At 43.5% G+C, this 18,690-nt stretch overlaps 1 protein-coding gene across 10 annotated transcripts in view; it reads left to right on the plus strand.

The window, feature by feature from the left end:
- The window catches only part of NAV1 (neuron navigator 1), a 292,439-nt gene extending 278,818 nt beyond the window's left edge, over positions 1–13,621 (plus strand). For all 10 annotated transcript variants that reach the window (XM_079978772.1, XM_079978776.1, XM_079978777.1 and 7 more), the window contains one exon: positions 1,235–13,621. In XM_079978772.1, the coding sequence (XP_079834898.1) occupies positions 1,235–1,327 (93 nt within the window). In that variant the 3' untranslated portion in view covers positions 1,328–13,621. The remainder of the gene's footprint in view (positions 1–1,234) is intronic.
- Positions 13,622–18,690: the final 5,069 nt, after the last annotated feature.

The following is an 18,690-nucleotide window of genomic DNA, read 5'->3' on the forward strand; positions in this document are numbered from 1 at the left end:
GACATAGATATATACAGGTTGTAGGCTTTTGCAGATACAGATATATACAGATTCATACATGTTTAAAGTGTCTCCATTGCTCCAAATAAACTTCAGCAGTTCAGAACAGGACAAGTGACTCCAACAGACTGATGATTCAAAGACAGTCTTAACAGCAGACTAACAAACACTACTAAGTTGACATGCATTAATCACAGATATAGTTGGGTCATTGGGCTGTTAACATAGCAACTGGCTTGGCTGACCTTATACTTGCGTTTAGTTACTCGATGGGTTGACTTACACCCATGAAGAAAACTACCCCCTTCCCATGCCTAGTTACTCCAACAGACTGATAATAGGGGAGAGGCTTAGTTTGGGTTTGGACTGTGTTAGCTAGTGTGTGCTCTCGTCTCAGGCTGGTCTGCCTTCTGAAGGCCAAGTTCTGTCTTGGAAGGCATATGCAGTTTTATGGGCTTCTTTCTCCAGGGAAGCTTGCCAGGCACCTATGGGTGGGTTCCATTTGAAATGATGGAACTCATCAGTTGGATACTGGCCCATCAGACTGACTCCTAGGTTGAGTGAGTATAGGGCAACAGCGTGAAACTGTAAACAACACTTTTTTCTTTGTAAGCAGTGCAGCTTTAAATAACCATAGCAAGTTGTGTCTGACCTCCTGTATATAGCAGGACATCTGAACCATTGTCTTCTGCCTTGGGCAGAACATCTCATCTTAACTGGAACACAGATGATAAGGCTTTATCTGGGTTTACTACCTTGGAATCCTGATCCCCAATTATCCTTTCCATATTCCTCTGGAGTGCTCAACCAGGGTATGGGGTAGCTTGTTCTCAGGCATTGCAGACTGCACTGCTTTTGCAGAGCTATGTTTATAAAAGGGGGAAAGGTCATTACTCAGCAGTAGAGCAGAAGGTCCCAAGCTCAATCCCTGGTGTCTTCAGGTAGGGCTGGGAAGGACCCCTCTCTGTAGATAGTACTGAGCTAAATGGATCTGAATTCATCATCATCATCATCATTATTACCACCACCATATTTTATTATGGTGCCATTACCTGCCATTCACCCTAAGGTCCCAGGGAAAATTACAACATTAAAGCACAATATTAAAAACAGTTTAAAACAACGGGCAATCATAAAAATACAGTGGGACCTAAAAATATACACAACAGCTTTCTATGTTCCTTTTAAAAAGCCTTGGGGATACTTTAGCTTCTTGCTTTTTTCTCCCATGCAGATGGCGATGTTGCTGAAGCTCCAGGAAGCAGCCAACTATATTGAGTCTCCCGACCGAGAAACCCTGGACCCCAATGTGCAGTCGACACTCTAAAGGTGACTGGATCAGGATGGGACGGAGACTGGAGTGAGCTGGTCTCGGCTGCCTTCGCTCCTCGTTCTTCTTTGTTTTCTTTTGTATCTGGAACCTGTGGTTTGGAACAGAACACCACAGATGGACGATGGAGGAGGCCGCTTGACCCTCTGCTGCAAGATACTGCTCCTCCACCCCCCAATGAGTTTGGTGGTAGGAGAATGATGATTTTTATTCTTAGGCTTTTTGCCTCTATCATAAACTCCTGGGCTTTGCAGTATGGCTGGGTAGGTGGCGGTGGTGGGACATTACTAAATCCCTCGGATCCAGGGTTCCCAGCATCGGAGTTCCTGTATAGGGTAAAGACTCGAGACCTTGTGGAACTGGCCACTGCATTGTTTGCAGGGCAATGCCAGCAGGCAGGGCAACAGACAAGTTTGTGGTTCCCTAACATGAGGATCTTTTTATATAAAAAAAGTAAAGAAAAGCAAAAACCCAGAAAGGAACCTGGAAGTATCTGAGTAGAAGAGTCGCCGCTGCAGCAATCCAGCTGTTGCCGTAACTGTTTCCCCTCCGGATGCTTCCCTACCACAACAAACATAGGCAAAGGCCTAGGACTGTTAACTCTGTCTTTGTACCCTCCTTATTTAATCTGCATGATCGTCCTTTTACATTCAGACTTCCAATAAACTCTGCATTGTTTTCCCCCCTTTTATTTTATTTTGGTTAAGCTGGGCCATTCCGTTTGGTTTTTTTGGTTCTAGGAATTCTGTTTCGGTTTTTAATCACCTGGTACTAGTTTCACAGGGAGGAGCCATTTGGTTTCTTAGAGGGTTTTTTGTTGTTGTTGTTGTTTTTGTTCATTTCACCTTTTCTCTGTTCTACCACTCTGTAAATTCCATCACGGTGGTCCCTCCAAACTGAAATTGGTGCTGACTGGATGACCTCCAGTAACCAAACTCGCCTTGTGGGTCCTTGCAGCTTGCGTCAGATGCACACAGGGTTGAATCAGCAGCACAACCTTCTCAAAGATGCACAACCTGCTGGGTGGCTTCCCTTCCTGTCCCCTTCTTTTATCATTCCATTCCTGAAAGCACAAGAGGCCTACCAGACTGGGACCAAAGAAAGAGCAGTGGGGCAGAGGATGCTCTGCTGTGGTCCTCACTTGCGCAGCAAAACCATCAAATGCCTCCAGAGATAAAGATGTCTCCCAACTTTGCCCAAATACTGACCTGCTTGCGACTCCCCTTTCCTCTGCTCACCTTGCAGAGAGAAAGGGGGGGGGGGGGTAGATAACCTTCAACAGAGTGAAATTGTAGCACTGTTAAATGTTCAGTCTTGGGGTGTCACTTGCTTGATTTCCAAACAAGGAGCCATCCACGAAGTGACCCAAATCAAGCAAAGATCTACTTCCACCCTGGTGCTGTCAGCTGCCTTAACCGGTACAAAGTAGTGCTCTGATTTAGGTTAGATCTACTTTCCTATACAGGTGGAGATAGTTGGATTAGACGTATACAACTGCCACGCCCTTTTGCCTTTTGGTTCTAGAATGTGACTTCCCTTAGGTGAGTTTACGTGCATTTTCTATTGGTGGAGGGGAGTCACCAAGCCGTCTCTGAGAGCAAAGTTCACGACATGTTTCATGAGCTCCTCAACCTCCTTGGCCCTGATCAACAACTAGTTTTCCTGAAGGGCCAGTTTAAAAGCAAAGTTAGCAGTGCAAAGCCAACATAAGCAGCAGTTACCATGTTACCAATTCAGACACCAATCTTAGAAGCCTGTGGCCTGGATAAAATAAGGGGGAAAGTCTGAATCTAGTTTCCATGGCATTTTTTTAGAGAAGGTTTATATTACATCACTTAGCCAGAAGCCAAATAATTGTTTCTCCATAACACAGGTCCTGGCTTTTTCAACTCAAGTATTGTAGGAGTTCATTTCATAGCAGCAGAATATATACAGCACAATGCAGGGAGCAGGATTTCAGCTCTCCTGATATAAACTAATAGGCTTTACTCTATGCAGTATTCACTTCCTATCTAGTGTTTAGTTTTACTAATAATGCTGAGCTAACCATCAGCTCCTCACTCTTGTTACGATGCAAAAGCCACTAGGGTTTATTTTATGCTAAATGATTAATAACAGGATTCATGGATAGATACACTGTGCCAAATACCTCAAGGATCACATCTGAAATCACTCAAGGTCCTACTTAGTCCCATGTGATTCTTAGCATTTATTTAATAGCATTTTTATCCTGCTCCTTAGCTTAAAGGGGGCTTCCAGGGCAACTTACAAAAATCAGTACTTAGACAGTCCCTGCCCCCAGGCTTGCAACTGGAAGAGATGTAACACACAAGGAACAGGGGGTGGGGTAGAAGAGGAAAGTAGGCAAACTCAAGCACCAGTTCTTAAAGTTACAGTTCTTTTATAGCTACCAGCTAGGATGGGAAAGAGTTCCAGCAGCCTGACTGAGTGATGGCTAAAGGATGGCTGGAGGCAGCTGGTCTCCCAGGAGAGGTGATGGGATAGTCTTGTTTTGCTTCTCACCCTCTGCTCTGCAGCCTAATGGAGCTGCTGTCACTTGGAGACGTTTGAGTGAGACTTACCATATTTTCAGTATTTCCACTGCAATCTTGAGGTCTAGAAATTGTGCTTTCTAAAAGTGAGAATGAAGATTCTTAGGACTCTATGTGCCACGTCCTGCACTTGCTGAGTCATTGTACAGAATGTATATAATTTTAGTCCCCTTGCCCAATTTTTGCCAGAATGAGCCTCCTGAAGTCAAAGCTTATTTGTGTAACAGTTATGGAATCCTGCAACAAAATGTTGCAGTGTGGAGTGCTCATTCCCTCTCCCTCAGTTTTCAATTCTTCTCTCCCACTACAGTCAGCATTTGGTGCCCACTGAGCATCCTCATTCCTCAGTGGACATTTTTCCTCTCTTAAAATATTTTTTGTACTTCAAACATTGGGGTTCCCTCCATCGTATGGGTGGATCCCTCCATCTCTTGCTTGAATGGTGCCCTTTTGGCTACATAAGAATCCACACTAGGATGCATCTGCATCTAGGATGTCATTAATGTATAGTCGGCCTGCAGTGAAGGTACAAGTGGCACAAGCAGCAGGTATGCTCTGACATGCTTGGCAAACAAGACAAAATGCCTTTGGGCCTAGCTGTGGCTGAATCAGGCTTGCAGGTTGTCCTCCCTCACCAGTACTGCCTGCTCCTTGGTTCAGCAGCCGAGAGCCAAAAGCAAACATAAGGAACTTGTGACTGCAGGAAGACTGGAGAGAGACAGACAGAGACAGAGAATGGACTAGAATGGTGCTTCCTCTCTCAAACTTTGCATTTGAGTTTGTTGCACAATTGCCAAAAAGATTGGCCAGCACCGTAGTAATTAATTACAAGTAGTGAAGAAATTAAGTGCAGAATTCAATGGAAGATTTTGCAGCACTTTTCTTTGAGCCAAAAGAACTAAATGACAAATTGCTTGGCATAAGGTAGGACTGTGTAATATACAAAAGCGACATTCCTGGCTTTCTGTTTCTTCATTGCAGACACTGTTCTTCTCATCCAACCCAAGTTTACACACACGCGTACACACACACACACCTTCTTCTAGCAGCTGCCTCATATTGTGTTGTTTCAGCTGGGTTTTCATGGCGAACAAAACAACAGGGAGTAAGTGGTGGTGTTCTCAAATGTTGTATGACTGCACAACAAATTTAACAGGGGTTTTTCTGGGGTTAGTGTTAATTGTCTCTGCCATTATTGCAAACAGACTTTGATCTAGTCTCCTGACCTTTTTGAGGTCTCTCTGTCTTTTCTTTCAAGCAGAATGTATTTTACTGGTGTGGCCAAGGGAGTCTTCTAGGAGCTTGCCCATTTGCTGCTAAAATCTCTCCCCTCCCCAATCTCAATAGGGGATGGAAAAAGTAGCAAGGAGAAGTGGTTCAGTATAGACAAGCATTTATTCTCCAGTTGTATCTTCCTCAGTGACCTTATGCACAAGCAGGGGAAGGTGGGGGAGCCTTATGAGCAGTACAGAGCACTGTATGATCTTATCACAAAGATGGGTGGGTTTTCATCCAAGGCAACAGGGTGCTCTGTTGGGAAAAGGCTCTTGTGCTTTTGAACTGAAGTTGTGCTGCTGTCACACTGTGCTGATCTGAGCAAAAATGCAGCTTGAATGATGAGACTGGAGTTGCCCATGGTGCTGAAACTGCCTTAATAGTCACAGTTTCAAGGAAGGGGAGCCCCTAGCCATGAACTGGCGGATCTTGCCACAGACCAAGCCTGTTGTGGCCTTTTAAACCCAGACCACATTTAATATCTCCTGCTTTCAGCACAAGAAGCCCAGGGAGAGAAGGTGGAGGTCACACTTAACCACTTCTTTGCTGAGCTTGTTTCTGGTCCCATCAGTCACAGTGCTTGCTGTTTGGAATGCCTTTAGGTGATCAGCTTGGTAAATAGTATGGCAGGCGTCTTTCATCCCAAGACACGTAGATGACATGAAGAAAATCACCCTTCTGTCCCTGCCTACTTACATACCACTACAGATGGTTAGTCCTCAACCAAGGGAGACTTTTGTTTGTTGGGTATAAGACTGGGCTAAGTGTTCCACTCACTTCAGAGTCAAATGGGTCTAGCTAGCCAAATGACTTCAGAAGATCACAGCTATGTTTACGTATTACAGGGTCCAGGGCCAAGGCAGTCACCTCTGTTAGAATCTAAATTTCTCTTTGTGAGATAGGAAAGAAGCCAGGAAAAGGACTATTTCATTTCCAAATCAGGCCAGAACCGACCAAATTTACATTACCAAACAGAAAGCTTACTGGCTTTGCCATCAAAGGAGGAGTCTCCAGGATCTTGGGTTTTAGACCAGAATTCTCTTCTAACCCCCAAAACCGATTTGGAAGAAAATTGCTTCTTTTCCTCTCCCTCCCTCCCTCACATGAGGAATGAGAGGCAATGGGAGAGAAGCAGTAAGAGTGATAGCTTGGCTACTCTCAATCCAACAGCTTCTGCCTAACATGAGGTGGTAGCTGAGCAGTAAGTGGCATTCAATCCCAGCTTCCTGCTCCCATTGCCTTTGCTGGGGCAAGACCCTCCTCCACCCTCTGGCAAGGGATTTGCCCACCCCAGCTCATCTTAAAGGGAATAGCATCTCCCCCTTGCTCACACCTCACAGTGGTGAGCACCCAGTTTACTGCATCTGCAGAGCTGCAGCCTAAGTATTGAAGGAGCCCCACTTCATTTCCTCTCTGCAGTTGGGAAGTGGGTATGGAAAGGCTCCACCTGACACTTGGATGTTCATCCCTACCTTTAGCATCTTGTAGGTCCCTTCCTTACAGGCTCCCTGTTTCACACCTCCCATTTCTCTCTTGATGTGGTTTGGACATTCTCCCATCCTATTGCACAGGGTTATAAATAGACATTCCACTACAACAGAGGTCATGGATTTAAATCTACCTGGCCATCTTCAGCACTTGGCAAAAAGACATTGGAAATTCCCAATCCAGGAAACTCAAGGATTTCAGATGCATCCAGGTTTGGGTCCTCACCACATTTGCTCTGGGCATTCAGCTGAAAAAAAATTACCATGTGCACAAGGCTCTGGGTCCCATTGTGATCCCTAGCAGGCATTCCAAAAGAACCTTCCTACCCAACCTTTTTGCAGATGGCACCAAGCACAACCCAGCCATTCAGCCTTTATCAATATCAGGAGTGTGCTATCACATTATGTAAAGCTTGAGAAAGATACCATTGTCATCCGCATGGCAGCTGTAAGTTATGGGAATTGTATCCAGGGATCATGGCTTGGTACAACTCCCACCTTTGCCCCCACCTTCCTTTTAATGGCCAGCTTGCAGGGCAACTCGACCATTCAAATATGTATGTATGAATTTTCTCAAGGATAGATCCATGTTAACCGTACTGCAAGAGATTCCAGCCAATTGGCCTGTGCAGATCTAAGGTGCTTGTTTCTCTTTGTATAACTATATACATATGTACATACATATTCTGTTTAATGTAATTGAAACCTTGGAGCTGTCCGTTTGCTCTGGAACCCAGCAGGTGGTGTGATGGGCTTGGACGATGGGAGAAGGTGAATGCTGGCTGGTTTAAGGCAAGCAATTCTACTGAAAATTTCAATTGCATGGGAATAGTCCTGTATAAACAAGCTGTCACCGTCAATTGCATAGGTGCTATGTATGTCCTCAGATTATATAAATTAGTTTTAATTCAGGTTTAAATTTTATGTAGAAAAGGCACAGAACAGCCCAGAGAAAGAACAATAGCCTCAGCTTGATTAGTTTAGCCATATAGCAGACAATGCAACATTCTTTAGCCTCTTTCTCAAACTTCTTTTCAGTGTTTAAAAAGTCCTTGGTGTGTCACTTTCCAAGCCGCCTTTATTTGACTCATCCATACCAGGTCTTTGCAAACCTCTCCTTGCTGAAGTTCCCATTACAAATGTCCTTCTTGCCTAGGACTTGTGTTCTGCCAACAATGACAGAGGAGACTTGATCTCAATCTCTCTCTGGAGTCCCTTTAGCAAGTTGCTAATACTGAACTCTGCATTATGTATAATCCCAGTTTTTTCCAGGCACTTTAGTCGGAGCTATTTCCTTTGCATTATTAATGTCTATAGTCATACTAGAAAACTTAACTTGAAAGACGTTCACCTAATGAACAGAAAAGGGGAGCAGGGAAAGGAGCCCCCAGAAGGATAAATGGGGGATTTCTTGTATTGCAGTACTATTCATATGCAATACTAAATTCACAGAAATTCTGTAAGAGCTACAGCTGAAATAATTCTCAATTCATGAACCTCTTTCATTTTAGTACTTAATTGCAGAGTTTACCTTTCCCCCTAAATAGTGGTAATTTATTGCTTATCAGTTGTGGTAAGGATCAGGACCTTGGCCTGTGGGTGTCTGCCTAGATGCTGCCACTTTCTCTAGAAAACATGAGGGACCATCATAACCTGGCATGCATTGCAATTGTAGCTGTTAACAAGAGTTTCCAAGCAGAACCCAGCTGCACTTGTCAAGGACCACAGTAACTAGCAAAGAGTGGTTTCCAATTCTTCCATGCACTGAAGTGTCTATTCCTTCATGTCCCATCTTTTATACTCCTGCCCTCATTGAGTTTACACATCACTCTGGTCTAACCAAAGTTACAAAGAGACTTGCCAATGTAAATTCATAAATCATTTAAGACCGAGCCACTAGCAATCTGGCCCCCAAATCTCAGCAATTCAGAGGTACCTTTGCTGCCTGATCTTGTGCATGCTTACTCAGATGCAAGTCCCACTGAGTTAAATGTGGCTTACGCTGAAGTAAGTGTGCCATAAAGAGCTAACAGAATTTGCATTAAGCCAGCCAGAGGTAGGATGACGTGCACAGCCTGGTCGGTTTCTCTGCCCTCTGTCCAGTCAGGATCAGCCTTGTCTTCATGTTTTGGTGCTCTCTCCCTCCCTCCTCCCTTCCCACGCTGTTCCTCTTCCTCCTTGCTGGGTTTTCTTGAAACTGCAATTTTCTCGCTGAGCACCCAACCCCTCAAACACCCTGTTGTATTGGGGCTATTTTGCACAGTGATGTACAAAATGCCAGGCCTCTTGTCGGCTTTGGCACAAAAGTTCCTCATTTGCCTTTTTTCTTTGGTTGTTTTGCTCTTGTAGGATAAGAATATACTGTAAATAACCTGTAACTGAATGGCCTGAATGAATCTGGGGGACCAGCCATGGGGGCTGGGCCCTGTGTCTGTGAAGCGTCATGCTGGAGGTTTTTTCTTTTTTCTTTTTTGTACTACGTGTGAGTAATTGTGCTGTGCTGACTCATTTCTGATTGTATGATGTACACCTCCCAGCAGTTGCTATGGGCCAGTGGGACAGGGTGGGAACAAAATGGAGTTGGCCTCCCTCATCTCTCGCTGCTCGCTCTGCATTTGCTCAATACTTTTCACAAAGTTGTAGAGTCCAATCTAGTAAGGCTGTCACAATAAGATTAGACAGCTCAGTGTTTTCTTCTTAGCCACTCTCTCTCTTTGTACTGGTGCTATCGTAACAGTGTTTGCAGAGCAGAAGAGCACTGCCAATCGGTTATAGTTGAGCAGGGTGAAGTGGCAGGTCTTGATCCCTATAAGCAGGCTAGGATATTGAGTGGGAGGTCCTGCTGGAATCAGGTTAATTCACAATGAATTGGGGATGGACACTAAATAATTATCCCATCCCCATTTAGTTCTTGCTTTCTGCTTTTGTATGTTTTGGCTTATGCTCTGTGAAACCTTCAGAGACTGGGTGGTTTAGTTTATCACATTGAATTCTTAATAACACTAAGTACATTGCAGGATGTTGTTAGGTAGAGGATAGGAACCCCACAACTTTGCACATTTTAAGTATATGACGATTTGAAATAATCCTGTTGAGTTTGAACTTTTGTTTAATATGAAAAAAAATAACTTTGTACATGCTTCAGATGGCTAAAACATGACCAGTCATTGCTCCTAGTAGGGCAAGACAGCCATCTTAAATTCACATCTTATCTGTCTCCTACCCTACCTATGAGCCACATCATTAATTAAACCTACACTTTTATGTATTGAGTTCAACCCATTATTATATTTTTTCTTCCCAGAGGTCTCAGATGTATTACAGTGCAACTTGATGCACATTTGCTCAGAAGTAACTGCTGCTGCATTTGGGCATGGGAGGAGAGCTTGATTCCCAGAAAGTATGTTTAGGATTCAGGCTAATCTTATGAGCACTTCCACCATGAGGCTGTATCCTGGACAAATCTTCCAAATTAGGCAAATTGTGACCTGATCACGATTCCTAAGACCAGTTTGTCATTCCAAAATGAAGTCAAAAACATAATTTTTTTGAACCAGATCATTTCTATCCAAAAAGAGGTTTTAAGCCAGTTGTGTTGGGAGCATTTTTGTAGCCAGAAATTTTTGTTTCTCTTCATGCTGAAATGTCTTTTTGATGGTTCTAGGCAAAATGCACATGACTCTGCAACACATATTCCATTCACACAGCTCACAAAGTATCTCCAAGCTTTGAGCATCTCATGACTTCCACCATGAGGAACGCTGCTCTGTAATGTGGAAGGCAGAAGAGTGGGCTTTCACTGGAGTAAATGGACCTTATTTCCATCATTGCTATTACAAATGCAGACAGGCCCATTGGTTGCAAGTCCCGGAGAGCAGATTTAAAAAATTTATTAAAGTGCCTGCTTTTTTTGAAAAGATGCAGTTTTAGAATATTAACAGGCTGCCCCAAAAATATTGTTCATCTTTAAGGTGCCACAAGCTTCTCTCCCCCGCCCCCCCAAAAAACAGACAAACAAGGCTACCCTTCTGGAAATAGTTACAAAAGCATTGTAAACAATATTGTCAACCAAAATCCTGCCAGAAAAGGTGTGTCTTACACTCTGTCAGAAACCTTTTCTTTCAGGAATGAAATTCAAAGAATAAGAGCAGGGGAAACTGCTGTGAAGGCCTGGCTTGTGACTCATCGTCCAAATCTCATGCAGAGGTAGCACAGACAGTAATGTCTGCTGCATAGAAATCAGCACCCGCCCGGCTTAAACAGAGCGAGAGACTGCATTCACATTTAACTTTTAAAACCAGCACCTTGAATTGGGTCTGGAAGCAAATTGGCAAGCAGTGCAGCCTCCCAACACCCATTAGGAGATCTGCCGCAGGAATCCGCACCAATTGAAGCTTCTGTGTCATCTTCAAGGGCAACCCAACGTAGAGCGGCATTGCTGTAATAAACCAAGTTGCAGAAGCATGGATCAGCGCGGCAAGGTGTGACATGTCCAGAAAATGAAAATGTTTCTTCTGAGCCAAAGATGGCGGGGGGGGGGGATAACTCTGATCTGCTTCTCAAGAAGCAGTTCTGGCTTCAGGAGTACCTTCCAGGCTTTTACCTGCTCAGATAGGGTTATAGAGATCCTACAGCCATTTTCCCTTCCCTGTCCACCTTGCCTCTGGCTTGTCAATTGTAACCTGTTATCCACTATTCCCTTTACTGCACCTTCCAAACTCAAAAGTGTTTGAGCAACAACAAGCCCATAAAGGAGGGGGCCTTATAAGACTCCTCTCTGCAAGTTTATTATGTGATCTTTGTGATCATTGGCTTATGGCTAAGGCTGCAACTGGTGCACATACATCACTTTCAGTTAGTGGAATTTACTTCTGAGTAAATGTCATTGCAGTGCAAGTATGTTTGTAGTAGAAAACAGAAAATGGCACAAACAGAACTCAAACATTTAAGTGGATATCCAAAATGGAGAGGAGAATGGAACCAGGGAGGAGGTAGTGGTGGTGGTTATAGGGAGAAAGAGTCAGCATCAGCCTATCAACTTATCTCTGGTAAGTGTATTAACATGGTGGCATAGGCCTTAGATTCGTTCCTTAGTTGAGTGAGCTGGCCAACCAACATACAAAAAAACATGTGCCCTCTAAACACTACTTGCCCCACAAAATGAAAACAAGCTGAGGAATGATTTTATTCTGATTAGAAATTATAACTGAGAGTGCTTCCAGCTGGGGATTTGGCATTGTGACCAAGTCATACATACATTCCAAATGGGTTGCTCACAACAGGTTATTATAACTTACTAGATTTCCACTGGGAAGGGTAAATCTGGATTAAAGGGTGTGTGTGAAATAAGGACAGAAATATAGAGGCTAGTGAGTCATGGATGCTGCAGAAAATACCCATGCATGAGGAGCACCCATCCCACAATAATCACCCATCTGGAAGAACCCTGAAGCTAGCGCTGTAAATGACTGAAGGCAAGAACAATTCCTTGGTAAACCTGAAAAGATTAAAAGGAAGCGTGTAGGAGCTGGAGCCCGTGGCTGTTGCCAAAAACCAGGGGTTGTCTCTAATGGATTTCAGCTGGTCATAAACATACGAAGTTGCCTTGGTCCATCTGCTCTAGTGCAGTTTACTCTGACTGTCAGCAGATTTCCAGGTTTTGCATGGAGATCTTTCTCTGAGCCTAGAATGGAAGCTGACGTCTTGCTACCTGAGCTGTGGCACTTGTTCTCAGCTACAGGACCTTGTGGTTTCAAATGCAGAGAAACCCAGCTTCCCTCATTCCACCCCCACTCCCCATTGCAGTCTAGCATCCAGATAGAAGCAAGTTTTTTACTGGGCAAAAGACTCAGCAGCGCTGAGAGTAAATTGCACAAAGAACAATGGGATGGATACCAAAAACCAAGGGTTGGAGTGGATGTCCTGCATGCTGCTCAGCAGCAAATGAAGAGGGAGAGGGAAGAGGCCAGACTTTAATGCTATTCCAGCTTCAACCTCATATTGCAAAAAACGAAATAAAAATGGGGAAATTGGGAATTTCATCCATCTGATCATGAAACTCCAAAGGGCAAAGCTGGGTGGTCCCTAGTGGCTCCTTCCCAGGGGCGTTGGTGCTAAGTAGCTGGGGGTTTCAGTCCCATGGAAAGCTAGAAGGAGGTTGCTGGAACACTGATAATTGCACTAATTCATCAATCCATCGGCAAACGTAGCATCCCTTCCCCGTCGTCCCTGCCAAAGACGTGTCACCCTTCTGCTTTTGCCAAGTCTTGAAGGTCTTGGCTCGGGGTGAAGCTGGGATAGCACCAAAGTCTAGGGTCTCCTTGGCTCATAAGCTACTGCTGACTGGTGGCCCAAACCTTACAATTTTAGCTTTTTTCTAATTAAAAATGCATTTTTTAAAAAAATTAAAAAGTGAAAGAATTCCTGTTTTAGAAGAGCTGTGTACTTGACGGATTCTGTGTTTCTTAAATGCATGGTGTTCCTTCCAGGGGGTTTTATAGCACTTTTTAAATTTCTCGGAAGATTTTTTGGTCCCAGTTTCTATGCTACCTTCTTTCTCTTTCTCTTTCTCTCGCCTTTTGTTTTGGTCTCTTTCTTTTGCGGAAACAGTTCTTTGTAAACCTGCAATCTGTTTTATACCTGATGTAGACAAAACTGAAATCAGAAATTCCAGATGTTGTACATAGCTGCGGAAACAATCACAGGGAACAACTGCCATCTGGACTGTTTCCAACATAGACCATTTGTACTTGTGGTTTTAAAAAAAGAAAAGAAGCCAGGAAAAGGCTTTAAAAGCAAAATAAAAATTAAAAATAAATAAATTAAAAATCATCAACAAAGTAAAGTAACAGCCCTCTTCACCAACTCATCTGTCTCTACTAAGCTGCTCATTCCATGCAGCATGTTCCTTCTGGGTCTGTCAGTCTGTCATAACACCATTTGAAGTTTAAATAAAGTGATCTCCTGTGTTGCCTGAATGTTGATCCTCTCTGTTTGGAAGAATGCTGACAAGAACCAGAGTCCTCTCCCTTTGATCAGCACGATGGAATCATGTAGCACAAGGGATCTCGGGGTGCTGCCCACCTGGGCTTGTACCATTTCAAAATGGGGGGCGGGGGGCGGTATATGCATAATGGCTCCCTACCATCAGAAGCTACATGCACTTAGGTAAGTAGCAGAGCCAGGAGAAGATAAGACTAGAAACTGAGACACAAGCTTTCCATGGAGATTTATGGAGAGCATCCAGCACCATAGTTTCCCACCTTGTGTTTGGAAGTGGTACAATTCAAGGACAACCTGGTTCTTTTTAACCTGCAGCTAATTTCTGGTTCCCTTGTTAGTTGCGGTTGCCTAGGGGCTGATTGTGTGTGCCTATGTGTCTGTCTTCATCCCATTACCTTCTTCTGTCCTGTAATCCAAATGCTGTCCTGTAATCAGTGCTTTAGCGAAGCAAAAATGGCACTAGGGGAAAATGCAGTTCTCAGACTTGTTTCAGAACAGCCATGGCGACATCTTCTGCTGGAGGACCAGCATAATTGGCAGGCCCTCATTGCCTCAGGCAAGTGAATTGAGTGATAATGAGGCTGTCAATTTTTTCTGCACCCCAGATTAGCATGGAGCTGGGGTGCAGAATCACTAGCCCTTCAGATGTTGCTGGAGTGCAGTTCCCCTTATCTGTGACCATTGACCATGCTAGTTGGGGCTGATGAGAGGTAGAATCCAACAGCAGTTGGATTCAGGGGTGGGTTCCTCCACCCATAGCATAGGGAAAGAATTAGACAAATTTGAGGAGGCTGGATACATCTTCGTCTTTTGTTTGATGTAGTTCCTACTTCACACCAACACTTCTTTTGCAAATTTGCATTTCAAATTAAACCTAAAGCTTTCGTTTCAGCTGGCTGGAGGTTTTGTTGTTGTTTTGTTAAAGCTCAATAGGTTGGCTTACAAACTGAATCTGTGCTCTCAGAAGCAAGCACCTTCTGAGTTCAGTGGAGCTTACTCCCAGGTAACTATGATTGTAATCACGCAACATGACTAACAAAAACAGGTCTTCCCAATCATACTCAAACATGCTAACCACTACACCACACATTTTTATTATATATAATATAAAGTGGCAAGTGGGGTGCAACAGGGTTATGTCTTGGACCCGTTGTTCAACATATTTATAAATGACTTGGATGATGGAATGAAGGGATGCTCAACATATCTGCAGATGACACCAAACATGGAGGGGTAGATAAGGCCACAGAACTGGTAATCAATATGGCCTTAACAGGTTGGAGAGCTGGGCCAAAACTAACAGAGTGAATGTAAGGTTCTACACTTAGAGGCAGGAAGAACCACTTGCACCAATGGGGGACACTTGGCTTGCCAGTAGTACATGGGAAAAGGATCTAGGGGTCTTAGTGGACCACAAGCTTAACATGAGTCAACAGTGTGATGCAGCAGCAAAAAAGGTCAATGATCTTCCTGGCTGCATCAACAGAAGTATAGTGTCCTGATCAAGGGACGTCATAATTCCACTCTATTCTGCCTTGGTCAGACTACACCCAATTCTGGGCACCACAGTTTAAGAAGGATATTGACAAGCTGGAACATGTGCAGAGGAGAGTGACCAAGATGAGCAAGAGTCTGGAAACCGAGCCATATGAAGAATGTTTGAGGGAATTGGGTATGTTAAACCTGAATAAGAGAAGGCTTAGAGGAGATATGACAGCCATCTTCAAAAATCTAAAGGGCTATTACATGGAAGATGGAGCAAACTTGTTTTCTCTTGCTCCAGAGGTTAGGACTCAAACCAATGGATTCAAGTTCCACACAAAAAAGATACTGACTGACTTTCTGATAGTAAGAGCCGTTTGACAAAAGTGGAATGGACTCACTTGGAAGGTGGTGGACCATTTCTAAGCTTACCCTGTTTCCTGTGAAACCAACCACTGCCCAGACCAGCACCAGACTATCAGATGAATGTTGGTTAAAAGACTCATCACTGTAACCTGCCTCTTCACATTGACTAGGAAGTGGGTGATTGATTAGTCTCCATTATCAGACCATTTAGTGCATTTTGGTGTGTATTGTTCTGAGTGATTGGGTCTATTCACTGAAAAAAGTGTGTCAGCTCTGCACCAGCTCTTTATTTCCTGCTCATTGGTCACTTTGCTTGTTAGCACAACCTCATGACATCTGACAGGACTCATCAGTGACAGCATTGATTCCAAGGGAAGCCTTTTGCCAATGGGGAGAGTCTAACCCAATAGCAGAATTTGGCTGGAGCTCAGGATGTGATGGTTGCTAGAGGAATATTTTATCAAACAATTGCTTGCTGGCTCCCAAAAAAACCAGTGGGGAGTCTGGGATTCTCAAGGTCACTACACTTAAACGGATGTCGGTACAGATGCAGAGGTAGAACAAGATTGCAGTTCCACCAATTGTTGACATCATTGATGACTGAGCTGATTTTAAGGTACCACAGACAAAAGTTGAAATGCATTGTCACCATTATCTTGGGGTGGGGCCCGTTTTGATGAGACCACTGCAATCTTATTGGGAAGCTCTGCTGAATACAATGCACTACACAGGTGGACATCTCTGAGGGTGATGGCATCAACCTTGTGGAATGATTTCCCCACAGAAGTAACAATGTTGGATGGCTTCCACTGGAAGTTAAAAATACACTGGTTTACCCAGTTATTTTCCTGATCTCCCCCAGTATTGCCTTCATATTCCCCAGCTGAATCAGTTTTGAAAATTGGATTTATTATTATTATTATTATTATTATTATTATTATTATTATGTGGCATTAGGTTTTATATGCCAGCCGCTTTGATAATCACCAGAGAAAAGTTAAATGTGGTATATATACATATTGGACAACCTAGGGAAAGTTTTGTGGTTCTTCTTCTGCTATGTACACCTGCTATGTCTCACCCACCACACGAATATAATTGTCATAACTCCTATGAAACTGGGTCAGTTGCAATTTAGGGCTATGCATTCATTTCACAACAAATGAGACACCAAACCAGATGGAACCATTTAGTGCAATTTCATTAATTACAGAAGGAGCGGCGGGAATAATCAGTGGGTATGAATAGGGTTCTTGTTACTCCACTGGTACCTGTTCATCATCCTTTCAATGGTGGGGAGTCGGGGCTGCTTCTTTTGTTTAGGGCTAGTGAAGCCGCTTCCAGCACCTCCTTCAGGCAGCTGCACCAATGACAACAAAATGTAAAAGAAACAAAAAAAAAGACACAATGCCTGTAAGAAATGAATAACTAAAGTAATGAGATGATTAACAAGAGCAAGAGGGAACTGAAAGTGGGGAAAGATCAACATCTCTATCATAAACAAACACATGTTTGTTTGGAAGGTAGTTTCATTGTGTGAAATCACCTTGCTCCCATGAGCTGTGTTAAGGATTGCAGCCTCAGACACAGCAGAATACAGCCATTCTGATTTTATTCCAGCAAGATATATGTGATAAAATCATAGAATCAAAGAGCTGAAAGGGACCACCAGGGTCATCTAGTCTAACCCCCTGAAAATGCAGGAATCTTTCACCCAACCTGGGTCTCGAACCCAATACCTTCTCTACCAACTGAGCTATCTCAGGTGATGTTTGAAGAGAGCCATAGCCATCTTAGGCTTATTAGAGTTCTCCAAAGGAATGGTACTGCTACAAGTCTTTCCACATTCTGAATTCCAGATAAGCTACTTGGGAGTATTTTAAGAACTAGTGAGGAGTATCAGGGCCCTTTGGGACTTTTCTTTTCTCTTCTGGCCCCATTAACTGAAAATACATGTTGGCATTCTAAGCACATTGACAATAGGGCAAAAATAATTAGGGCTCTTTGTTCACCTTGGGCAAAGCATGAATCCAAACCAAAGAGGCTCATTTCAGAGATGTTTGGGCCACTTTGGAATGTGTAGCAACTGAGGCCCCAAACCATCTCAACCAAAGTGGGGAAGATGCCAAAGAACTGCTTTGAAGCACTGAAAAGGTATGTACATTCTGAAGCCTATTGGATGCATTTTTGAAACCTTCCCCAACCTCAGAATGCAGTTCTCTAGGCGAATAACCTGTACAAAAATATCTTAAGGTTGTGTGCATAAAATTGAAATATTAGTGAAACTAATATTTTAAATGCCTTATATTAGGGGAAACTGCTTTGCAAAAGTATATGCATTAGAAGAAGTTGCATAAAAGTAAGACTTATTGGGAGAAATGCTAACAATACTGAAATACTGCTAACTTTTCATGAGGACCTTTTCTTTCAAAAAGAATTGCAAACTTATATGGCCATGTGGAGGCTGGAGTAATGAGAAACTGAAATGGACTGTTTTGCAGATCCTGAGGCTCAGGAGTTCTAAGCACCTTAGAACTGACTCTCCTTTCTTCTTACTCACCTGCATTTCATGCCAGAGCATTTTCATTTCTGCAAATAAATAAATAGAAATTGCAACACACACACACACACACACACACACACACACAAAATATGATTTAGCCTGTTCGTGGTTTTATTAATGCAGAATCTGGGTTTGTTGACATTGGGTGGAATTCAACTTTGTGCTCTTCCAACCAATGTATCGGTGGAAGCATCCCAGCTTCCCAGATGGAGCAATACCCCCTCCTCCAAACACTGTTCTGGGGTTTTCTTCTGACACCAACACCCCGAGCCAATTTTTGAGGCTGCAGGGCATGTGGAGAATTTCTCATTGCACAAGCAGAATTATTTGTGCTGGGCTTCCACTGACAGAACTGCTCACAACACACCAATTCACACTTTATGCGGCGGACTCACCTAACCCATAAATATGTGCCAATGAGCTACAGTCAGCTACACTCCCGGTGGTGTATTCCTGGCACCTAGACACTTTGGCATGTAAACTCACATTCTAGGGGGTTCAGGGCAGCAAGCATAGGTGTTAACGCATGTGCTTTATGAAGTTTGAATCCACCCCTCTAACGTGCCTAGCCATGGCTCTTGGTGGTGCTACTAACAGATTTCATGGCTGTTGGCTGTTGCATTGCTGTGAGCA

Source organism: Podarcis cretensis, assembly GCF_951804945.1.
Source record: "Podarcis cretensis genome assembly, chromosome: 6".
Classification (NCBI taxonomy): Eukaryota; Metazoa; Chordata; class Lepidosauria; order Squamata; family Lacertidae; genus Podarcis; species Podarcis cretensis.